The sequence below is a fragment of the Aquarana catesbeiana genome, linkage group LG01, assembly GCF_042186555.1.
Source record: "Aquarana catesbeiana isolate 2022-GZ linkage group LG01, ASM4218655v1, whole genome shotgun sequence".
Classification (NCBI taxonomy): Eukaryota; Metazoa; Chordata; class Amphibia; order Anura; family Ranidae; genus Aquarana; species Aquarana catesbeiana.
The window spans coordinates 969,514,515-969,540,309 of NC_133324.1; the positions used below are offsets into that span (position 1 = coordinate 969,514,515).

General features: G+C 46.0%; 1 protein-coding gene across 1 annotated transcript in view; it reads right to left on the reverse strand.

Annotated features, from left to right (window-relative positions):
* LOC141122543 (proteinase-activated receptor 1-like) overlaps positions 1-25,795 on the reverse strand; it is a 105,796-nt gene that overhangs the window by 32,922 nt on the left and 47,079 nt on the right. The window contains exons 4-6 of the mRNA XM_073611982.1: positions 16,158-16,226; positions 7,112-7,129; positions 3,670-3,687 (exon numbers count right to left, since the gene is read on the reverse strand). Coding sequence (XP_073468083.1) covers positions 3,670-3,687; positions 7,112-7,129; positions 16,158-16,226 — 105 coding nt within the window. The remainder of the gene's footprint in view (positions 1-3,669; positions 3,688-7,111; positions 7,130-16,157; positions 16,227-25,795) is intronic.

Consider the following 25,795-nt stretch of genomic DNA (forward strand, 5'->3'; position numbering starts at 1 on the left):
AATAACAATAAAACACTGCAGAATAGAATACAGTAAAAAAAGAGCAGAACAATAGAGAGAGAGAATAGAGAGAGAGAACAATAAAACGACAACTATTTTTTTTTATTTTATATATATATTTTTTTTTTTTACACTTTTTTTGTAACTAACTTTTATAACTGTAACCGGTTCCAGGTTCGGGTCTCTCAAAATGCGATGGCATCTTGGGAGACCCTGTGAAAGTGTGCCTAGTCTGTGCAATGCTGTACCCTACGCTAATACTCAACTAGTGTATGGTAGCGTTCAAAACATTCACCAATGCAAAGACCAGGATTGTCAGGACAGAAGGGACAATAATAGCGGGTGTCACGCCTATATCCGCGCTTGCTGCAGACACGACATCTTTTTGGGGGGGGTTCGTTGGGTAGGGGTACTCGGGAGCACATAAAAATGCCTCTCATGCAGCCGACTGCATTTCGTTGGGGGATGTGAATGGGGGAAGTACGGGCGCTGCAGAAGTGGTGGGTTCCCAATTAGGATTGGCGAATGCAGCAGGAAGGGCACTATGGGCACGACGGGCCTGTGTTTGTCTTTTTGGTGGCAGCGGGACACTACTTGTGCTTGTCACCTCACCAGCTTGAACTGCACTTATGGGACTCGCCACGTCACCAAGTGTTACTGCAGTGCTGGTTTGACTACGACCGGGGTGTACTAGGCCGCTGGTGCTTGCCAGTTCAATAAAAAGCTTCCAAAAAAACTGTTAGCGATCGCAGGGATCAGGCCTGACTCTGCAAACGCTGCAGTTATGCGTTTAGTGTTTTGTAAGTGACAGTGATCGATCGATACTGCACTTGGGTGGGCTGGACTGGGCCGGGCGGAGGGGCAAAACGCAGGTGCTAGCAGGTATCTGGGTTGATCCCGCTAACACTGCGTTTTTGGGAACCCTAAACTGCTGGGGACGCTAGTATAGATCTGATCTGATCGGATCAGATATTGATCCGTTCAGATACTATACCACTAAAGGAGGCGTATGCTGCGTGCGTGGGTGTTAGTGGTACTGGCGCTAACCTGACGCTGCCTGGGGCCGGTGCTTGCTAGTTCACCAAAATGCTACCAAAAAAACTGTTAGCGATCGCAGGGATCAGGCCTGACTCTGCGAACGCTGCAGTTATGCGTTTAGTGCCTTGTAAGTGTCAGTGATCGATCGATACTGCACTTGGGTGGGATGGGCTGGGCCGGGCGGAGGGGCACAACGCAGGTGCTAGCAGGTATCTGGGCTGATCCCGCTAACACTGCGTTTTTGGGAACCCTAAACTGCTGGGGACGCTAGTATAGATCTGATCGGATCAGATATTGATCCGATCAGATACTATACCACTAAGGGAGGTGTACGGTGCGTGCGTGGGTGTTAGCGGTACTGGCGCTAACCTGACGCTGCCTGGTGCTTGCTTGCCAGTTCACCAAAATGCTACCAAAAAAACTGTTAGCGATCGCAGGGATCAGGCCTGACTCTGTGAACGCTGCAGTTATGCGTTTAGTGTTTTGTAAGTGACAGTGATCGATCGATACTGCACTTGGGTGGGCTGGGCGGAGGGGCAAAACGCAGGTGCTAGCGGGTATCTGGGCTGATCCCGCTAACACTGTGTTTTTGGGAACCCTAAACTGCTGGGGACGCTAGTATAGATCTGATCAGATCAGATATTGATCCGATCAGATACTATACCACTAAGGGAGGCGCATGCTGCGTGCGTGGGTGTTAGCGGTACTGGCGCTAATCTGACGCTGCCTGGGGCGACGCATATCACCGCCGGGCGATCAGGGGGCTAAACCTTTATTAGGTAATAAACGGCGGGTGCCCTGACACTATAAAAAATAAACGAACTAACCTGCGTCACCCGTAACGGTTATACGGTGATCAGTGGTGAAAGGGTTAACTAGGGGGCAATCAAGGGGTTAAAACATTTATTAGGTAGTATATGGGGGTCCCTGTCACTATAAAACGCTGACGGCGAACCTAAATATTTACCTCACTAACTAGCGTCACCAGCGACACTAATACAGCGATCAGAAAAATGATCGCTTAGCAACACTGGTGACAGGGGGTGATCAAGGGGTTAAAACTTTATTAGGGGGGGTTAGGGGGGTACCCTAGACCTAAAGGGGGGTGATACTCACTGTCCCAACACTGTAACTGTCACAAACTGACACTATGCAGTAATCAGAAAAAAAAAAAAAAAAAAAAACAAAAAACCTGCTGGTGTCAGTTTGTGACAGGGGGGGGGGGGTGATTGGGGGGGGATCGGGGGGCGATCGGGGGGGGGGATCGGGGTGTTTTGTATGCCTGGCATGTTCTACTGTGTGTGTGTGTGTTGTGCACTCACATTGATGTCTTCTCCCCTCGGCGCTGGAACGGAAAATACCGAGCCGAGGGGAGATGACATCATTTCCTTTGCTGCTGTTTAGCATACAGCAGCAAAGGAGTGTTCCCATTGGCCGGCGGCGATCGCGAGGGGGGGGCCACGAACGGATGGCCTCCCCCTCATCTCGGATCGCCGGGGAACAGAACGGGACCGCTTCGGGCACCGGGGGGGGGTCCGATAGGACCCCCCACCCGCGAGAGGCAAATCACGTACATGTACGTGATTTTGCCTGCCCGTGCCGCCTTGCCGACGTAAATCGGCGTTAGGCGGTCCTTAAGTGGTTAAGCATTATTAAAATCACTGCTCCCGAAAAAAAGTTTTTCGGGAGCAGGACCCGGGTCCCCAAACACTTTTTATGATAATAACTTGCATGTAAGCCTTTAAAATGAGCACTTTTGATTTTCATGTTCGTGTCCCATAGACTTTAAAGGTGTTCCCGTGTTCATCCAAATTTTTTGCCTGTTCGCAAGTTCTGGTGCGAACTAAACCTGGGGGGGAGGGGGGTTCGGATCGGGTGCAGGCACCACCATTCCAACTAAGGTAAACCGTCAGTGGAGCCTTGAGGCTTTACTCCCGGTTTCCTACTGCAAATGCTCGAGTCGCCGTACTTTGTGAATGGCCACCTTGTCTTTTGGGACACACACAGGTCCCAGAAGACAGCAGGGAGAGCTCGCCGCACAAGAGAACATGAAGTCCTGCGCCAAGGCCCGGCTGGATCGGAAGTACAATTAGTACTTAAAAAAAAGGTGTCAAAGAAAACTTTTTTTGCAAAAATATCCAAAAACGAGGCGTGGAGGGGTGGTCTTTCGTTTAAGACCACCTCTCAAAAGTGGGTGGAACTCCGCTTTAACACAGCGATTTTCTATGATCTTCAGCTCCATCTAGTGGCCATAATGAGGTATTTTTTTAATGAAATTTCTCAATCAGAAAAATACCCGCATTATGACCACCAGATGGAGTTGATGACTAGGGATGGGTTTAGGAGTGTTTGAACTCTCCTGAGCTCTCTGGCCAAGAAGTTGTCAAAGCCAGCAGCCAATAATAGGCGGTGAAGGCATTCCCTAACCCACAACCACAAGTAAGCAATAAGCATACAGTGGGGCAGGGAATGCCTCCGCTGCCTATGATTGGCTCCATCCAGGGACACCACAGACCTTTCCACACTCCATCCAATAAACAAAAAAGAGTTGGCTGTAGTTCCACTTTAAGTTACATTTTTGTTACAGAATGATGGAAACATAAAAAGACATTTAGTAATGAAGTTCCTTACCTGGATAGGGTAAGATCTCTGAAAATAAGAGAAGAGAAGGCACAGAGTTAGGTTTGATCTATCATTGATAAAAACGTATTTTATACACAGTAACGAGGATGTACCACGTGCACTGAGCCCCAGCAACCAATCAGATCACAGGTTTTTGTGGTCACATGATTGAAGATATTTTCATTAAGCCCTTATGGTGTCCATACCTCTGATTTGTTGTGTAGCACCCTCCTAGGTAGGTGCTAGAAGAGAGTATAGTTTTTGGTCTTTCTGCTTACCAGGAAGATGGTCAGGTAAATCTTAAGAGTACTCTCTGCCTACCAGAGAGCAGGATCTATTGGTTAGGTCTGCTCATTGTACTCAGGTGCAGCTCAACTTGTTCTGACTGTCCCCCACTGGTTCAATAGGGAGGCATATTGGACAGTGGGAGGGGGCCTGAAAAATGAGTGCACAGGCTTTGTTACAGCCCTGGCAATTGGCAGAAGGAAAAGTGATGCATTGCATTGTGGGATACTGTATATAAAGCCAGAGTGCATGCACTTGGGGTGAGTTGAGCCAGGGAACAGAGTCCATGAGGGAGAGGGGCGGCTGCCCTCTCCTCCGCGGAGGAGGTTGAACAGACCTGGGTGGTCGACCCAAAGGCCTAGCGAGAGAAGCTGAACCCAGAGGTCCTGCAGAGCTGATTGGAAGGGGAGACACCAGGGAGGATCTGATTCTGCCTACTTTGAGTACAGATCTGTGTCTTTGGGGCCTGACGAGTGAGGGCCGCCCCCTTCAGCTAGAAGAGTCAGTGGACGGGTATCAGTAAAGGGGATGCTAGAGAGTATCCTGAAGATAATGTAGTGCATCAAGTCTGCTGCTAGTGAGAGCAAGAAGACTTAACCCTTCCATACATGTGGCTGTATGGTTCAAGCAGTGTGTCTGCTTCCACAGATAATCCGGTGAGGCCAAGTGAGAGTTGTCCTTATCTATTGTGAATAGTTCTAGTTGGAGTATCTCACTCATCCCTTCTCCCATCCAAGTTCCAAATAAACTACAAAAACCCAAATACCTTGGACTGGTCTTTGAGTAGCGAGCAAACGGGAGTAAGGGTGGAATAAGTAGGAGTTCTCAGCAACTAAGCGAGAACCCCTAGCAACATAGTAGGAACCCCCTAGCAACACAGCGGGAACCCTCACCAACTAAGCGGGAAAGCCTCAGCATCTAAGTGGCAACCCTCTGCACCTAAGTGGGAACCATTGGCAACCAGCTGCAGGTAACCAGGGAGAGACCTATGAAGTCAACACTCAGCAAGCCCTAGGGGGACAATGCTATAGTTGTATAATCAGGGGACCATCTCTATCAGTGATGGTCCAATTTTCTGATATAGTAGGGCTTTAGGTGTGGTATCACCAAAGGGCCACCTATAATATTCAGGGGACAGCCCTAGAGTGTAGACACATTGGGCTTGATTTAGTAAAGCTGAAGGGGGCAAAATCTGGTGCAGCTCTGTGAGTAAGCTAATGCCAGTACCAGAACAGACTTCTTGCCAGCCGGGGACGGTGAAGAAGTGGGAAAACTTCAGCAAGTGCCAAGTCAGTAACCCAGCGAGACAGCAGAGGTGGCACTTGTGGGGTGCCAAGCCAGGGACCTAACATATCAGCAGGGGTGAAGCTTGAAGAGTATCAGTGAGTGCCAAGCTAGGGACCCAGCAGGGAAGCAGGGGTGGTGCTTGAGGAAGATACTGAGTGCTACAGTGGAAGAGCTCAGGGGATCCAGTGGCTATTGGATCCAAAGTCTAGTAAAAGACTGGGAGTTCATCGAGTGAAGACCCACAGTGAGTGAGTGTGGGGTAAAGAGAACCGTTCGTGTTGCAGAAAGTTGAATACTTTTACTGTTAGTAACAGCTACGAGATTTTTGGCATAGGAGACAGCGGCCCTACCTATACAGAAGTGGTGTCCGGCTGAAGCCTTCACCCATATAGCTGTCTACCTATAGAAGAATCTTTGCATCTACCTAAGAGTGTCCTGGCCCTTACCCTCTCTCCCACAGTTCTGTTTAGGAGACAATAAATCTCTTTGCATTCAAAAAGTGTCTGGCGCCCACCATTTCATCTATCATTACACCCACCATGCCTTGTAACTCTACATTAAAAGATGTCGGCTCTCCCTAACTCTTGAGGTCACCATTAAGCCAAAAGAGGCTCTGGACTTTGCTACATATATATACTGTGATTCTGTACATGCCAAATATGCTGCAGAAATCTCCCTCCATCGAGTCTGGCTGCAACCATTTTAACTTTTTATCTATATTGCCGAGAGCCGACAATTCATTAATAGCCACGATCAGTTTTAAATGACTTTTTTACTTTAGAAATATAATTTTGCTGTCAGACTGTTCTAAACACGGGAAAAATGCGCCACTTTACAGGCATACTATAGACACCCCCCAGGCACGATATTTAAAGGAATATTTAATTCTTATTGTTTCACTTTAAGCATTATTAAATTCACTGCTCCCGAAAAAAACGTGGGAGCAGGACCCGGGTCCCCAAACACTTTTTATAATAACTTGCATATAAGCCTTTAAAATGAGCACTTTAGATTTTTCATGTTCGTGTCCCATAGACCGAATTTTTTGCCCGTTCGCAAGTTCTGGTGCGAACCAAACCAGGGGGGGTTGTCAGCTCATCCTTATCTGTCCATCGGATCGGGTGCAGGCACCGCCATTCCAACTAAGGTAAACCGGCAGTGGAGCCTTGAGGCTTTACTCCCGGTTTCCTACTGCACATGCTTGAGTCGCACGGTACTTTGTGAATGGCCAGCTTGTCTTCTGGGACACACACAGGTGCCAGAAGACAGCAGGGAGGGCTCGCCGCACAAGAGAACATGACGTCCTGCGCCGAGGCCCGGCTGGATCAGAAGTACAATTAGTACTTAAAAAAAAGGTACCAAAGAAACATTTTTTTTTTTAAATATCCAAAAACGAGGGGTGGAGGGGTGGTCTATCGTTCAAGACCACCTCTCAAAAGTGGGTGGAACTCTGCTTTAACACAACGATTTCCTATGATCTTCAGCTCCATCTAGTGGCCATAATGTGGTATTTTTTTAATGAAATTTCTCAATCAGAAAAAGAACCACATTATAACCACTAGATGGAGTTGATGATTAGGGATGGGCCCAGGAGTGTTTGAACTCTCCTGAGCTCTCTGGCCAAGAAGTTGTCAAAGCCAGCAGCCAATCATAGGCAGTGAAGGCTTTCCCTAACCCACAATCACCAGTAAGCAATAAGCGTACTGTGGGGCAGGGAATGCCTCCGCTGCCTATGATTGGCTCCATCCAGGGAGACCACAGACCTTTCCACACTCCATTCAATAAACAAAAAAGAGTTGGCTGGAGTTCCACTTTCAGTTACATTTTTCTTACAGAATGATGGAAACATAAAAAGACATTTAGTAATGAAGCTCCTTACCTGAATAGGGAAAGGCCACTGAAAATAAGAGAAGAGAAGGCACAGAGTTAGGTTTGATCTATCATTGATATAAAAGTTATTTTATACACAGTAACGAGGATGTACCACGTGCTCTGAGCCCCAGCAACCAATCAGATCTCAGGTTTCTGTGGTCACATGATAGAAGATATTTTCATTAAGCCCTTATGGTGATCATACCTCTGATTTGTTGTATAGCACCCTCCTAGGTAGGTACTAGAAGAGAGTATAGTTTTTGGTCTTTCTGCTTGCCAGGAAGATGGTCAGGTAAATCTTAAGAGTACTCTCTGCCTACCAGAGAGCAGGATCAATTGGTTAGGTCTGCTCATTGTACTCAGGTGCAGCTCAGCTTGTTCTGACTGTCCCCCACAGGTTCAATAGGGAGGCATATTGGACAGTGGGAGGGGGGCTGACAAATGAGTGCACAGGATTTGTAACAGCCCTGGCAATTGGCAGAAGGAAAAGTGCCGCATTGCATTGTGGGATACTGTATATATAGCCAGGGTACATGCACTCGGGGTGACTTGAGCCAGGGAACAGAGCCCATGAGGGAGAGGGGCGGCTGCCCTCTCCTCCGCGGAGGAGGTTGAACAGACCTGGGTGGTCGACCCAAGGGCCTAGAGGGAAAAGCTGAACCCAGAGGTCCTGCAGAGCTGACTGGAAGGGGGGACACCAGAGAGCATCTGATTCTGCCTACTGTGAATACAGATATGTGTCTTTGGGGCCTGTCGAGTGAGGGCCACCCCCTTCAGCTAGAAGAGTCAGTGGACGGGTGTCAGTAAAGGGGATGCTAGAGAGTATCCTGAAGATAATGTAGTGCATCAAGTCCGCTGCTAGTGAGAGCAAGAAGACTTAACCCTTCCATACATGTGGCTGTATGGTTCAAGCAATGTGTCTGCTTCCACAGATAATCCGGTGAGGCCAAGTGAGAGTTGTCCTTATCTATTGTGAATAGTTCTAGTTGGAGTATCTCACTCATCCCTTCTCCTATCCAAGTTCCAAATAAAATACAAAAACCTGAATACCTTGGACTGGTCTTTGAGTAGCGAGCAAACAGGAGTTAGGGTTGAACAAGTAGGAGCTCTCAGCAACTAAGCGAGAACCGAGAACCTCTAGCAACATAGTGGGAACCCCCTTGCAACACAGCGGGAACCCTCATCAACTAAGCGGGAAAGCCTCAGCATCTAAGTGGGAACCCTCTGCACCTAAGTGGGAACCATTGGTAACCAGCTGCAAGTAACCAGGGAGAGACCTATGAAGTCAACACTCAGCAAGCGCTAGGGGGGCAGTTCTACAGTTGTATAATCAGGAGACTATCCAGTGGCGTTGTTAGGTGGGTGCGGGGGGTGCGGGCCGCACCGGGTGACACCCGCCAGAGGGGTGACACCCGTAGGTAGCGGCACACACCGCTACACTGCCCGCTGCGGCTTGTGCTGTGTCCCTCAGCACAGCAGACTGAAGCCGCCTCCCCCTCCTCTCTGTTTACTTCACACAGGAGGAGGAGGAGCCCGAGGGACACACACGGCTGTGTGCATCTGTCCGCGCTGTTCTGAGGTCTGTAAACTTTATGCATACAGTATGTGGGTGGACATGTGCAGGGGGATTCTATACTAATGGGGGGCGCTGCACTGAGGGGGATTCTATACTAATGGGGGGCGCTGCACTGAGGGGGATTCTATACTAATGGGGGGCGCTGCACTGGGGGATTCTATACTAATGGGGGCTCTGCACTGGGGGGGATTCTATACTAATGGGGGGCGCTGCACTGAGGGGGATTCTATACTAATGGGGGGCTCTGCACTGAGGGGGATTCTATACTAATGGGCGCTCTGCACTGGGGGGGATTCTATACTAATGGGGGGCGCTGCACTGAGGGGGATTCTATACTAATCTGGGGCGCTGCACTGGGGGATTCTATACTAATGGGGGCTCTGCACTGGGGGGATTCTATACTAATGGGGGGCTCTGCACTGAGGGGGATTCTATACAAATGGGGGGCTCTGCACTGAGGGGGATTCTATACTAATGGGGGCTCTGCACTGAGGGGGATTCTATACTAATGGGGGGCTCTGCACTGAGGGGGATTCTATACTAATGGGGGGCTCTGCACTGAGGGGGATTCTATACTAATGGGGGGCTCTGCACTGAGGGGGATTCTATACTAATGGGGGGCTCTGCACTGAGGGGGATTCTATACTAATGGGGGGCGCTGCACTGGGGGATTCTATACTAATGGGGGCTCTGCACTGGGGGGATTCTATACTAATGGGGGGCGCTGCACTGAGGGGGATTCTATACTAATGGGGGGCGCTGCACTGAGGGGGATTCTATACTAATGGGGGGCGCTGCACTGGGGAATTCTATACTAATGGGGGCTCTGCACTGGGGGGATTCTATACTAATGGGGGGCTCTGCACTGAGGGGGATTCTATACAAATGGGGGGCTCTGCACTGAGGGGGATTCTATACTAATGGGGGCTCTGCACTGAGGGGATTCTATACTAATGGGGGGCTCTGCACTGAGGGGGATTCTATACTAATGGGGGGTGCTGCACTGATGGGGATTCTATACTAATGGGGGGCTCTGCACTGAGGGGGATTCTATACTAATGGGGGGCTCTGCACTGAGGGGGATTCTATACTAATGGGGGGCTCTGCACTGAGGGGGATTCTATACTAATGGGGGGCTCTGCACTGAGGGGGATGTCTATACTAATGGGGGGCTCTGCACTGAGGGGGATGTCTATACTAATGGGGGCTTTGCACTGAGGGGGATTCTATACAAATGGGGGGCTCTGCACTGAGGGGGGAATCTATACTAATGGGGGGTCTGCACTGAGGGGGGATTCTATACTAATGGGGGGCTCTGCACTGAGGGGGGGATTTTATACTGATGGGGGAGTCTGCACTGACGGGGGATTCTATACTGATGGGGGTCAGCACTGGGGGGGGGTGTATGTACTGATGGGGCGGTCTGCACTGAGGTGGGAGGTTGATACTGATGGAGGGGGGTCTGCAGACTCTGTACTGAGGGAGGGTTTCTGTACTGATGGGAGGTCTGTACTGAGGGAGGGGGTCAGTACTTAGTGGGGGGTCTATACTGAGGAAAGGGGGTCTGCACTGAGCGGGGGTCTGTACTGATGGAGGGGGTCTGTACTGAGGGAGGGGAGTCTGTACTTAGTGGGGGGGTCTATATTGATGGAAGGGAGTCTGTACTGAGGGAGGGGGGCTATATTGATGGAGTGGGGTCTGTAGTTAGTGGAGGGGGGTCTGTACTGAGGTAGTTGGTGGAGGGGGGTGACACCAATTTTTTTGGCACCGGGTGACACCAACCCTAGTGACGCCACTGAGACTATCTCTATCAGTGATGGTACAAATTCCTGATATAGGAAGCTTTAGGCGTGGCCCTTGATATCACCAAAGGGCCACCTATAATATTCAGGGGATAGCCCTAGAGGGGGGTTGATTTAGTAAAGCTGGAGGGTGTAAAATCTGGTGCAACTCTGCATAGAATCCAATCAGCTTCCATGTTTTAGCACCTGTCACAATGGACACGGGTTTGAAATTGATTTCTAACCCGCATTTCAGTGCAAGTTCGGGGACGATTCAAAAGATATCTGTGCGGGTTCATGCACAGATGTCTATTGAAATCTCCCCCGAAATTGCCAAAAGTAGTGCAGGAACTACTTTTGGAAATTGGTGCGTCGCAGTAAAGTCAGCGTCGCACCGATTGGGACAGTGCTGTTGCCGGCAATAGGCTGCGACAAAACGCATGTCAAAACTTGCCGATATAACGGGGGCTTATTGTCAAAGCTTAAGTCAGAAGCAGATTGCACAGCTGCACTAGATTTTGCAAACTCCAGTTTTAGTAAATCAACCTCATTATATGAGACTGCTAAGATCTCTGTTATTAACCACTTCTGGACCACCGCACGCCGATGTACGTCCAAACTTCGCCAGCGGATATCGTTGTTATGGCAGCAGCTAGCTGCCAAAAACCCGGTATCCCCGTTTTCGTGCGGCAGTCGGCTTTCTGATAAAAGTGGTCCCTGCGGCGGATTCGCTGCGAGATCACTTTTATCGGTGGCGGGAGAGGGGCCCCCCTCCTGCCGTGATCTGGTGCCCTCCGCCACTTACCGGAGCCGTCGGTAGCGGCGGAGGCAATCGCGTTTGTCTCCCTTCTGTGCCTGGAGACGAGTGAGGCTAAGATGGCACCCACTTGTCTCCATGACGCCTCTCACGCCTCTTAAAGGCACATTTTTTTCAATGTCATTTTTTTAAATGACTTTTTTTTTTTAATTGCATTTTAGTGTAAATATGAGATCTGAGGTCTTTTTGACCCCAGATCTCATATTTAAGAGGTCCTGTCATGCTTTTTTCTATTACATGGGATGTTTACATTCCTTGTAATAGGAATAAAAGTGACACAATTTCTTTTTTTTTTTTTTTAAACAGTGTAAAAATAAATAAAATAATGTAAAATAAATAATAAAAATAAAAAAAAATTTAAAACCCTGCCGTCCCGACGAGCTCGCGCGCAGAAGCGAACGCATACGCGAGTAGCGCCCGCATATGAAAACGGTGGTCAAACCACACATGCCACTGCGGTTGAGCGCCATCTGCAGTGGAGAAAACAGACTGCACCTGCCTACAAATGCTCCCACCTTTTTGCTATGAAAAACCCTCAGAAAATCCATAGTAAAGGATCAGAAGCAAAAAAAATAATATAAATGTGAAAGAACAGCACATAAAAAGGTAAGATAATGTGAAAGAAGCAAACCAAATAATTGAATTACTAGATGTCTGTCCAGTATCTCTCCCTGCTGGCTGCCGTCAGAGCAATAGAATTCAGTGTCAAGGTAGGTTGCCCCTAGACTCCTCCTTGTCTCTAATGTGTCACATGACACAAGATGAGGGGGAGCCTGGGGGAAACAATCATCCCAACATTCTGTTGTGCTGTATCTGAGGTCTGTAAGTTCAGGAAGGGAGAGAGGGGGATTTGTGCTCGAAGGGGGAATTTTGAGGGAAGATGATTTGTGTTGGTAAGGTATCCTGGTAGGACTTGAGCACTTGAGACAGTCCAGGATGCTGCTTTCAGTACTTTTGGGATATAACCACCTGCATGTCTACTACCCTTAGGCCAGATGGCTCAGAGGGGATGACCTGTCTGTATAGCCTGCCCTGTTCTCGGTACACCCTCATTCTGTCATCCTCAGCTGGTGGTCTCTCAGCCAGACTCCTGAGTTCTTTCATGCTGTTGTCAAGTTTACCTAATTCAGAGAACCCACAATTATCTGCCACAGATGCCAAGGAGATGACAGCCTGGAGAGACTTCAGGTCCTCCAGGCCAGGCACAGAGGAAGAGGGGTACAATCTGGTTTGATTGTCCCTTCCTCTGTAGTCCAAGGAGGACCAATGGGTGCTGCAGATCACTCCTGCAGCACAGGGAACATCCGCATTGCACAGTATATCACACATACCATCATTTGTTTTAGCGTCCATCATGGCTTCAAGTTCCATTCCAGACCTTTGCTCTGGAGACCTTAACTCTCCCCAGAATTCCCTATGTGTCATCAAACAATGCTTTAAGTAAATCTAAAGTAAGTCTCAGGTGAAGAGGTAGGCACCAGAAGAGTGAACATGGCTAATACTGGGCTATCAACCACCCCAGTTCAGTAGCCTGTGATGGGAGCCACTTTGGCAGGGGGCTTGTGGAACCCAGCTTACTTTAGAGAGGTCAAGAAACTCCTGGTTCAGCTGCACAGGCCCCTCTTATGTGTAAGTCACCATGTGTCTTTTAGGGGCACAGGGTGACCGAGAAAATGATGGACAACTACTTGATGGGCACTGAGAATGTGGTTTGGATTACTCTGAACTATACATGTTCATTGAAAGAGCTGGTCACATTGATCTCTGTTCTATGGTCTTCAATGGAAACACAGGCCATGGGTACTTCTGGGTTGATGCCTCAGTGCCTTTGACAGTCATGGTTTTGCAGGAAATAAAATCCTTAGCGCTTACCAGCTCAGGGCGCACTATGATCACCTATGCCCTACTGTCCCTTATGCCAGTGGTAACTCCATTCCTAACAGACATCCTTCAGATAATCTGAGAAGCAACTTTCTATTACTGGAAGCGCACAATACAGCAGGGACCATGTTGGATGTCCCGGGAAAAGGGGGAGGTCATTTTCCATCTGAGGACAGGACATGCTGAGATGACCCACCTTGTCGTCAACAACTAAGCTGCTGGTTTAGTTACAGTAGGTTAAGATGCTTTGGGCCTCTGGCATTCAGGACAGAAGGTTCCAGATGTCCACATACAGGAGCTGAATTACTTAAATACTGTATTTTATCCAGGCCAGAAGCAGAGACTATTAGGTAATTGTTTCTGTGGTCTGGCTGTTTAACTCTAGCTGCCCAAAACTGGATTCTAGTGACAGGCATCTCTCTGTCCTATTGTTATTATCTCACATGCACAGTGCCACAGTGCCAAGCATCTAGGTCTGTGTTGATGTATATATAGAGGTCACATTCAAGTATACTGTATTAGTAGGTGAATCTGTTCATTGTAATAGAGTTTATATGCAGAGCCTATTATTTTAGTTAACACTGTCCCTTCTGGTCTGGGATTCTATAGCTAGTTTTAGCTTAGGGCTCAATAACCAGCAGGGGCTAGACATTAGACATCTACAGAAAGGAAAAATTTGTTTAGTTTAGTTTTGTTATTTACATAAATTCGTTTAAGTTTGTTTAATTAATTTTTGGAATTTGGTTAGTTTATTCGTATTTAAATCGATTCAAATTTTTCAAATTCGAATCGTTTTCGAAATTAAAAAAAAAATTTGAATTAGAAAAGTTTTCAAATTCGAATAGTTTTCAATTTGTTTTCCAATTTCCAAAGAGAATAAAATAGAATAGAAAATAAAGGAATAGAATAAAAAAAAATAATAGAATAGAAAAGAACAAAACATGAAAGAAATAAAGAATATAATAGAGTAAAACAGAACAAAATAGAATAGAAAATAAAATAACAAAATAGAATAGAATAGAAAAGAATACAATAAAATAGAATATAACCATCTATTGAAATTCAAATAGAAAAGAATAGCATACAAAAGATTAGAATTAAAAAAAAAACAATAGAATAGAAAGAATATAACCATTTCCCAAAATTCAAATAGAATCAATTCGAATTTGAATAGAATAGAAAAGAATAGATTAGAATAGAATAGAAAATAACAGAATAGAATAGAAAAAAAATAGAATAGAAAGAATATAACCATCTTCCTATTCTAATCAATTTTTTTCTATTCTATTCGAAATTGAATTGATTCTATTTGAATTTTGGGAAATGGTTATACTCTTTTTGTTCTATTCTATTCCATTATTTTTTAAATTCTATTCTTTTTCTATTTGTTTATTCTTTTCTATTCTATGCTTTTCTATTTTATTATTTTATATTCTTTTCGAAATTTCAAAATGCGGAAGATGGTTATAATCTGTCTATTCTGTTTGTTATGGTTATATTCTTTCTATTCTATTCTATTTTTTTTAAATTCTATTCTTTTCCATACTATTATAGTCTATTCTATTTTTTTTCTATTCTATTCTTTTCAATTTTATTATTTTCTTATGTATTCAAATTCAAATTGATTCTATTTTAAATTTGAATTTGAGAAGATAGTTATATTCTTTCTATTTTATTTTTTTTTGTTATTCTATTCTATTTGTTTATATTCTATTCTATTCTGTTCTGTTGTTTTCTATTCTATTTTGTTCTGTTTTACTCTGTTGTTTTCTATTCTATTTTGTTCTGTTTTACCCTATTATATTCTATTCTTTTATTTTCTGTTATATTCTTTTCTAATCTATTTTATTTTTTTTCTGTTCTATTCCTTTATTTTCTATTCTATTGTATTCTCTTTGGAAATTGGAAAACAAATAGAAAACTGTTCAAATTTGAAAACTATTCGAAAAGTTTTAGAATTTGAAAATCCATCGAATTTGAAAATGTTTTCGAATTTGAAAACGTTTCGAATTTGAAAACGTTTTGAATTTAAAAACTTATCGATTTTGAAAACTTTTCGAAATTGATTAGAAAACGATTCAAATCGATTCGAATTCAAATTTTGTCCAAATGTTTTTTCGTTATTTCGGATTAGTTTAAATTCCGTACTATTGTAATTAGAAAATTCTGATATGTCCAAATTGCCGAAAACTGAAAATGTGTCCAAATTTCAATTCGGAACTAAATGAACTACAGGTGGCTACTAGACATCCTGGTTAGGCATCGGATGGCCACTTCTGGTAGTTAGTGGTCTGGTTTCATGTCAGATTAGAAACTATTAAGGAGGGACTGAAGTGCAGAGTAGATAGTGTGAGTTTCAGTGCCACACCACAGTTCCTGCCATGAGAAACTCCATTCCAGGCTGGTTGGACAACAGATGGAGGTTGTTCCTATCACTGCTGATCTTGTCTTCAGGTCTCCGACACAAAGACCGAAGCTGCATCATCCTCATGGGGCCACTGCAACTGGACTTTGCTGCAACATTCATATGGAGATATCTCTATTAATAACTATATTCCTGCACAATTCCACCAGGGCTACGGCCATTTACAACAACCAGTTTAGAGAAGAGCAGGAAGTAGAGCTTTCACTCGTGGGAGGCATTGGGATCATGGTATCAGTGCACTCCGGGGGCAGTTTTAGGAGAGATGTATATGGGAAAGGACAGCACATTACCCTTACCCCCTGCTATCCATTCTATAGATGGCTCTGGGATAAATACCAGCTCATACCTGGTTGGAAGGTGGTGAGGTGGAGGCTACCATCCCCCCACATTACTCCCTCCACCCTCATCTGGATGCTGATCTCCTCTCCAGGGACAGACACCGGTGGAGGACATGGCATGAAAACAATGAGCAGTTACTGGGAATCTGAGAATCACATTGGATAATATGATGAGGGTCACCAACAGAAGGCCATATCAGTTATGAAGAGAGCCCCACTTAAATTACATACTAACCATCACTGTGAAAAATTTTTTCATGTAGCCTGGGTGTAGGAGGCGTTGCGATGAAATATATGGGATGACCTGCAAAGAGAAGAATAATTAGAATTCAGTTGATTCCTAGGTTTTATCTCTACACACAAACAGTACATTTCTCCTATATATTTGATGAATTTCATTTATCTTTAATAGTATGAAGTATGAAAACAGATTTTGATCTTCTTATTATCTGACTGGTATGTTTGTCATGAGAAAGATAAAAGTCGTAATGAGAGCACGCAAACAGCAATTCAACATTCAAGTGAAAAATGACTATATCTAGTCTCAAAGCTATACAAATAAACAAACTCAATTCTAAATGTATAGTCTAATAGCAAGTAAAACGCTCATTCATAAATAGTGAAGGAAACGTGAGCAGTTTGAAAGATATAGTAAGTAGACGTGAACAATCGTTTAGAAATATAAAGTGAAAATGAAATATAAGTGAAAAAAATTTGTGGTAACCCACAGGGTAATATTAGAATGTCCACCTTCTACATGAAGAAAAAAGTGCAGCAAATAAACAAAGCGGTGCCCCAGCCGAAGTCTCTTCAGACGAAACGCGTCGGGTCTCTTTGCTGTACCCAGCCACCCACACCACGCTTACTTTCTACTGTTGGAATTGATTCTACTATTTTTATACGTTTTTATGGATTTTCTGATGATCGTTATTGATCAAATAAACGGCAATTGATCTATTTGGATTTACACCATGTGGAGGCTTTTTGTTTTTTTTCTACACATGGTTTATCAATGCTGACAAGGTCGGAGATCGTTTGGACCATCTGGGTAGGATCCGGGTCCCCCATTTGAGGAGGAAGTCCATCAGTGCACGGTCCACCCCCTTACTGTCGTCTATCTTAAGACAGTGCAAGCCTGTTTGACTCACCGCCAACGGCCTGTGAGTCCACCCAAGTCGGTAAGAGTGCTTTATCCCTTATGTTGATTCAGAGTACTGCAGAGGAGCTATCAAAGTGTCATCCTCATTGTGTTCACATGAAATAATATTGGGACTTGACAAGTTTCATGTTTCATTTGATGGCTACACCTCCTATTGGATTTGTGGACATTTTATTATCACCGCTTTGTTTATTTGCTGCACTTTTTTCTTCATGTAGAAGGTGGACATTCTAATATTACCCTGTGGGTTACCACAAATTTTTTTCACTTATATTTCATTTTCACTTTATATTTCTAAACGATTGTTCACGTCTACTTACTATATCTTTCAAACTGCTCACGTTTCCTTCACTATTTATGAATGAGCGTTTTACTTGCTATTAGACTATACATTTAGAATTGAGTTTGTTTATTTGTATAGCTTTGAGACTAGATATAGTCATTTTTCACTTGAATGTTGAATTACTTTATTATCTTGTAACCTCTTACATATAGATGTTTTTGCACTTTAGCGCTACACTTTTTACATTTAAATACTTTACACAATTTTGTCACTTTGTAGTGTTGGCTGCTGTTTAATCTTTCTGATTGGCACGGTATTCTTTATCCATTTTTTTACGCAATCAGCAATGACACTGAACTGAAATCTACCATACAACTGATCCCAGCAGAATGGCCCAGAACCCTTCCAGTGGCAGAACATTCACCCCTTCCTCCTGACACCACTCAGCTCAAAGCGACCCAGAACCCTTCCAGGGGCAGATCATTCATCTACAATCTCTGTGATGGAATGTCATCCCTTCCTCCTTAAACCACTTTGCTCAAAGTCACCCAGAACACTTCCAGGGGCAGATTGTCCCTCTACAATCTCTGTGATGGTCATTCCTTCCTCCTGAAACCACTCAGCTCAGGGTGACCCAGAACACTTCCAGGGGCAGATCATTCATCTACAATCTCTGTGATGGAATGTCACTTCTTTCTACTGACACCGCTTAGCTCAGAGTGACCCAGCATTCTTCAAGGGGCAGACAATTCCCTACAATCTCTCTGATGGAAGGTCACCTCTTTCTACTGACACCGCTTAGGTCAGAGGGACTCAGAATCCTTCCAGGAGCAAACAATTCCCTACAATCTCTGTGATGGAGGGTCACCCCTTCCTCCTGACACCACTCAGCTTAAAGTGACCCAGAACCCTTCCAGTAGCAGATCATTTCTCCATAATCTCTTTGAGGGAAGGTCACTTCTTTCTACTGGCACCGCTCTGCTCAAAGTGACCCAGAATTCTTCAATGGGCAGACAATTCCCTACAATCTCTGGGATGGAAGGTCACCTCTTTCTACTAAAACCGCTTAGCTCAGGGTGATTCAAAATCCTTCCAGGAGCAAACAATTCCCTACAATCTGTGTGATGGAAGGTCACCCCTTCCTCCTGACACCACTCAGCTCAAAGCGACCCAGAACCCTTCCAGGGGCAGATCATTCCACTGCAATCTCTGTGATGGAATGTCATCCCCTCCTCCTGACACCACTCTGCTGAAAGTGACCCAGAACCCTTCCAGGGGCAGATCATTACTCTACAATCTCTGTGATGGAACGTCATCCCTTGCTCCTGACACCACTCAGTTCAGCGTGACTCAGGACCCTTCCAGGGGCAGATCATTCCTCTACAATCTCTGTGATGGAATGTCACCCCTTCCTCTTGACACCACTCAGCTCAGTGTGACCCAGGACCCTTCCAGGGGCAGATCATTCCTCTACAACAGGGGTAGGCAACCTGGGTCCCTCCAGCTAAGATGTATGCTACCCTATAAAATTGACATAGAGTCACCAAAATAAAATGTAAAATAAAATGCCATGTGCTCATCACATAGAAAAGAGGCTCAATAATATATGACATCAAGAACATGCTTGGTAGTATCACAACATTCGTGAGGTGTCCTTTACTGCAGGTGAAGGTCTGGGATGAGACTTTTCTGCTTGCATTCTTCACTTTGTGACATGGCATTTTCTTTTATGACACTTGTGGCTTGAAAGAGGACCTACCTGTCTCTATGTGATTATCTGCCACTTACACCCAAGTGCATAGTTGTTTCGTAGACGTATTCTCATTGAAGACTGGTGTTTTTGTACCCATGCTCCCTGGTCATGATTTTAATTATGATTATATTTCCCTGGTATATATATTTTTGGCCCCTATTACCATGATGTCTAATCTAGTAGAACTGCTACGCCGCGTACACACGGGCGGATTTTCCGACGGGAAATGTTGGATGTGAGCTTGTTGTCGGAAAGTCCGACCGTGTGTATGCTCCACCGAACATTTGCTGTCGGACTCTCCGCCAACAAATGTTGGCTAGCAGGTCCTTAAATTTTCCGCCAACAAAACTTTGTTGTCGGAAAGTCCAATTGTGTGTACACAAGTCTGTCGCACAAAAGTTCACGCATGTTTGGAATCAAACATAGGGAGCCGCACTGGCTATTGAACTTCCTTCTTCTCGGCTCGTCGTACATCTTGTACGTCACTGCGTTCCCACGTTCATAATTGTTGGCCAACATTTGTGTGACCGTGTGTATGCAAGACAAGTTGGAGCCAACATCCTTCGGACAAAAATCCACGGTTTTGTTGGCGGAAAGTCCAATCGTGTGTACAGGGCATAAGTCTTCAGGCATAGAAAGAATCAGTGGGGGGGGGTTGGGAAAAGCTTAACAACTTTTGTGCCCCGGTGACTGACTCTTGTTCCAAAGTATGCACACTTTTGTAATAAAAGAACAAAATATGTTACACGTTCATTAGCACATGCATTAAGTATTGTACCATTCTTCCAAATCCTCTTGCGCCACTTTTTTTTTTTCCTTTTTGATTCCATTTTCTCATGGAGAGAGATCCAGATATAGAAAGGAAGAGAGACGATACTGAAAAATTAGATTGTAAAGGAGTCAGACCTATTACAGGGCAGCCATTTTAGCCACTGTTTGTTGGTGGTTTGTTCTCTCTCTGGCCAATGCTGCTGTGTGCCTTGAGGCGGCCATTCTTGGATTGCTTCAGGAGCTCGGTAACCTGGTCTATAGAGGTCCTCGGGCGTATTCTGATCACCCACATCCCGGCGCTCCGTCACTCACAGCCACGCCTGCTGCTCATATGATAGACAGAACAGTACAGGGCCAGGAGACATGGCTGTGCGTGACAGAGCCCCGGGTACACAGGAGATCACGGCTCTATGTAATTCAGCGGCTCTCGCTCCTCTTCCCTTGGGGACAGCAGGGATCGGTGTATAACACGCACACACGATTTCCCCTGATTTTCAGGGGGAAAAGGTGCGTGTTATACGCCGATTAATACGGTACTTTGATTAGGTCCTGCCCTGGGTGGAGGCACTGCCAACTTTATTAATAATCCCACTCTTCCACTTAGCAAAGGTTTACATTTACCTATCCAAACAAAACCAAAGCTAACCCATCTAATACCTAGCACATGGGCGTAGCATAAGGGGTTGCAGGGGTTACAATCGCAACCCTGCCCCTGGCTCCGGGGGACCCCTGCAGCCTCCCTGTCATATTATCATATCCTCCACCATGGACATAGCATAAGGGGTTGCAGGGGTCACAATCGCAAGCCTGCCCCTAGCTCCGGGGGACCCCTGCAGCCTCCCTGTCATATTATCATATCCTCCACAAAGTCCAGCTCTGATCTGCCCTAGGGTCCCACAGCCATGCTCTAGTACTGGGCTTCCACTTTGCTTTCCACAGTCCACACCCCTCTGTTCCTATTGGCCGGGGAGAAGCTGTGAGCCATTTCCTGAATGGAGAGGAGCACAAGGTGAGAACAGCCCAGGATGGGGAAGTGTCTGTGCTGTGTGCTGGCAACATGGAATGGTAACTGAGCTTAGCGAATTAAGAGGAGAAGAGTGCCGTCCTGTAGCCACAATGGGACCGATGTCACTGGTAAGGTATGACACTGCTCAGTGTCTTCTAGTCACTAGCTAAGATTCTCTGTAACCCCCACCCGGGTATGTCCGCTTACTAGGGATGAGCCGAACACCCCCCTGTTCGGTTCGCACCAGAACATGCCAACAGGAAAAAAGTTCGTTCGAACACGCGAACACCGTTAAAGTCTATGGGACATGAACATGAATAAACAAAAGTGCTAATTTTAAAGGCTAATATGCAAGTTATTGTCATAAAAAGTGTTTGGGGACCTGGGTCCTGCCCCAGGGGACATGGATCAATGCAAAAAAAAGTTTTAAAAACGGCCGTTTTTTCAGGAGCAGTGATTTTAATAATGCTTAAAGTCAAACAATAAAAGTGTAATATCCCTTTAAATTTCGTACCTGGGGGGTGTCTATAGTATGCCTGTAAAGGGGCGCATGTTTCCTGTGTTTAGAACAGTCTGACAGCAAAATGACATTTTGAAGGAAAAAACTCATTTAAAACTACCCGCGGCTATTGCATTGCCGACAATACACATAGAAGTTCATTGATAAAAACGGCATGGGAATTCCCCAAAGGGGAACCCCGAACCAAAATTTAAAAAAAAAAATGACGTGGGAGTCTTCCTAAATTCCATACCAGGCCCTTCAGGTCTGGTATGGATATTAAGGGGAACCCCGGCCAAAATTTAAAAAAAAAAATGACGTGGGGTTCCCCCTAAATTCCATACCAGACCCTTCAGGTCTGGTATGGATTTTAAGGGGAACCCCGCGCCAAAAAAAAAAAAAAAAACGGCGTGGGGTCCCCCCAAAAATCCATACCAGACCCTTATCTGAGCACGCAACCTGGCAGGCCGCAGGAAAAGAGGGGGGGACGAGAGTGCGGCCCCCCCTCCCCCCTGAACCGTACCAGGCCACATGCCCTCAACATTGGGAGGGTGCTTTGGGGTAGCCCCCCAAAACACCTTGTCCCCATGTTGATGAGGACAAGGGCCTCATCCCCACAACCCTGGCCGGTGGTTGTGGGGGTCTGCGGGCGGGGGGCTTATCGGAATCTGGAAGCCCCCTTTAACAAGGTGACCCCCAGATCCCGCCCCCCCCCTGTGTGAAATGGTAAGGGGAATTTCACGAAAAAAGTGTCAAAAATGTTAAAAATGACAAGAGACAGTTTTTGACAATTCCTTTATTTAAATGCTTCTTCTTTCTTCTATCTTCCTTCATCTTCTGGTTCTTCTGGTTCTTCTGGCTCTTCTGGTTCTTCCTCCGGTGTTCTCGTCCAGCATCTCCTCCGCGGCGTCTTCTATCTTCTTCTCCTCGGGCCGCTCCGCACCCATGGCATGGGGGGGAGGCTCCCGCTCTTCTCTTCTTCTTTTCTTCTCTTCTTCTCTTCTTCATTTTCTTCTCCGGGCCGCTCCGCAATCCATGCTGGCATGGAGGGAGGCTCCCGCTGTGTGACGGCGCTCCTCGTCTGACAGTTCTTAAATAAGGGGGGGCGGGGCCACCCGGTGACCCCGCCCCACTCTGACGCACGGTGACTTGACGGGACTTCCCTGTGACGTCACGGGGAATGCCACAGGGAAGTCCCGTCATGTCCCGGTGACCCCGCCCCCCGTTATTTAAGAACTGTCAGACGAGGAGCGCCGTCACACAGCGGGAGCCTCCCTCCATGCCAGCATGGATTGCGGAGCGGCCCGGAGAAGAAAATGAAGAAGAGAAGAAGAGAAGAAAAGAAGAAGAGAAGAGCGGGAGCCTCCCCCCCATGCCATGGGTGCGGAGCGGCCCGAGGAGAAGAAGATAGAAGACGCCGCGGAGGAGATGCTGGACGAGAATGCCAGAGGAAGAACCAGAAGAGCCAGAAGAACCAGAAGATGAAGGAAGATAGAAGAAAGAAGAAGCATTTAAATAAAGGAATTGTCAAAAACTGTCTCTTGTCATTTTTAACATTTTTGACACTTTTTTTGTGAAATGGTAGGGGTACTTATGTACCCCCTTACCATTTCACACAGGGGGGGGGGCCGGGATCTGGGGGTCACCTTGTTAAAGGGGGCTTCCAGATTCCGATAAGCCCCCCGCCCGCAGACCCCCACAACCACCGGGTTGTGGGGATGAGGCCCTTGTCCTCATCAACATGGGGACAAGGTGTTTTAGGGGGGCTACCCCAAAGCACCCTCCCAATGTTGAGGGCATGTGGCCTGGTACGGTTCAGGGGGGAGGGGGGGCCGCACTCTCGTCCCCCCCTCTTTTCCTGTGGCCTGCCAGGTTGCGTGCTCGGATAAGGGTCTGGTATGGATTTTTGGGGGGACCCCACGCTGTTTTTTTTTTTTTTTTTTTTGGCGCGGGGTTCCCCTTAAAATCCATACCAGACCTGAAGGGTCTGGTATGGAATTTAGGGGGAACCCCACGTCATTTTTTTTTTTTAATTTTGGCCGGGGTTCCCCTTAATATCCATACCAGACCTGAAGGGCCTGGTATGGAATTTAGGAAGACTCCCACGTCATTTTTTTTTTTAAATTTTGGTTCGGGGTTCCCCTTTGGGGAATTCCCATGCCGTTTTTATCAATGAACTTCTATGTGTATTGTCGGCAATGCAATAGCCGCGGGTAGTTTTAAATGAGTTTTTTCCTTCAAAATGTCATTTTGCTGTCAGACTGTTCTAAACACAGGAAACATGCGCCCCTTTACAGGCATACTATAGACACCCCCCAGGTACGAAATTTAAAGGGATATTACACTTTTATTGATTGACTTTAAGCATTATTAAAATCACTGCTCCTGAAAAAACGGCCGTTTTTAAAACTTTTTTTTGCATTGATCCATGTCCCCTGGGGCAGGACCCAGGTCCCCAAACACTTTTTATGACAATAACTTGCATATTAGCCTTTAAAATTAGCACTTTTGATTTCTCCCATAGACTTTTAAAGGGTGTTCCGCGGCATTCGAATTTGCCGCGAACACCCCAAATTGTTCGCTGTTCGGCGAACTTGCGAACAGCCAATGTTCGAGTCGAACATGAGTTCGACTCGAACTCGAAGCTCATCCCTACCGCTTACCCCACTTCCCTGACAACTGGGGAAAAGACACACACCTTCGGGAGGTGACCTTCCCCCAACACTGACAAAGAAACCGTCAGAAATTGCTAAAACAAATCCCTTAACATCTCTTGAGGGGCCTCGTTCCGACCAGAGAATTTTACAGGTCAGAAAGGCAACAGAAAGCCGGATACACCCTGTGAAGGCTGATAGACTGTGTGTATAGGAATATAATTTCTGCCCTGTGTAGTGTGGGGGTGAGCTGTTTACAGTGCTGGAATGGGAAAGGAGCTCTGCCAAATGACCGGCCATGACCGATCCCTGTCCTCTGATTCTCCAGCGGTGATCCCTGTCCTCTGATTCTCCAGGGGTGATCCCTGTCCTCTGATTCTCCAGAGGTGATCCCTGTCCTCTGATTCTCCAGGGGTGATCCCTGTCCTCTGATTCTCCAGGGGTGATCCCTGTCCTCTGATTCTCCAGCGGTGATCCCTGTCCTCTGATTCTCCAGGGGTGATCCCTGTCCTCTGATTCTCCAGGGGTGATCCCTGTCCTCTGATTCTCCAGGGGTGATCCCTGTCCTCTGATTCTCCAGCGGTAATCCCTGTCCTCTGATGTAAGGAGGAACTCTGGAAACTCTTAAGCCACTTTGAGTATCTTGGCGTACGGTGGATGTATCTGCACGCATGTTGGAAGTAGAGGGGGTGGTCAGGTCAACTTTTGCATCAGGGCCCTCAAGCTTCAAGCTACGCCTCTGACCTAGCACCTACCTAGGAGGGTGCTACAATTATAATATATGTGTAGGGTGTATACCAAAGGTTGTATTGCTTGCTTTCATCTTATTTGTCTCCTGTGTTGTGTTCTTTTGATTAATATTACATTATTATTATCATTTGACCCTGGTTTAGTATTCTAGAGGGTTCTCTGCATTATCAATACATGTTTTCTAAAATTGGAATGTGTGAACATATTACAGGACATTGCACAATACATTACTAACCATCTACATACAATGCGTTTCCGTAATCACCAGAAGAGAAGAACGGTATGGAATGGCCTGAGGAGGGAAAATCACTCACTGTTCAGTCTGTTCTCGGGATTTACATTTTCACACCAAAGGAAACGTTTTGCTCTTCATTTGATAGATTTTTGCTCTGCTCCAGCAGCTGTACATTTCTGCAATGCACCTCTTGGTTTAGCGATAACTTTGTACATTTTTGATATTAGCAGTGCCCAAAAAGCCAGTCACTAATGCCTCATCTTTTAGCAAGTTCTGGGCACATACTGTATACCAAAAGTATTGGGACACCTGACTTTACACGCACATGAAATCTAATGGCATCCCAGTCTTGGTCCGTAGGGTTCAATATTGAGTTGGCCCACCCTTTGCAGCTATAACAGCTTCAACTCTTCTGGGAAGGCTGTCCACAAGGTTTAGGAGTGTGTCTATGGGAATGTTTGACCATTCTTCCAGAAGAACATTTGTGAGGTCAGGCACTGATGTTGGACAAGAAGGCCTAGCTTCATCCCAAAGGTGTTCTATCGGGTTGAGTAGATAATGAATCAAAGAGCTCCAGATGGCCGCACTGCCGTGAAAAAAAGCACCTTTATTTCATTAAAATGTTGCAGGTCACATCAAGTGGATATATAGGACAAAAAAGCAGCTAACGCGTTTCACATCAGTGGATGCTTACTCATAGCTGTTCTATCGGGTTGAGGTCAGAACTCTGTGCAGGCCAGTCAAGTTCACCCCAAACTCGCTC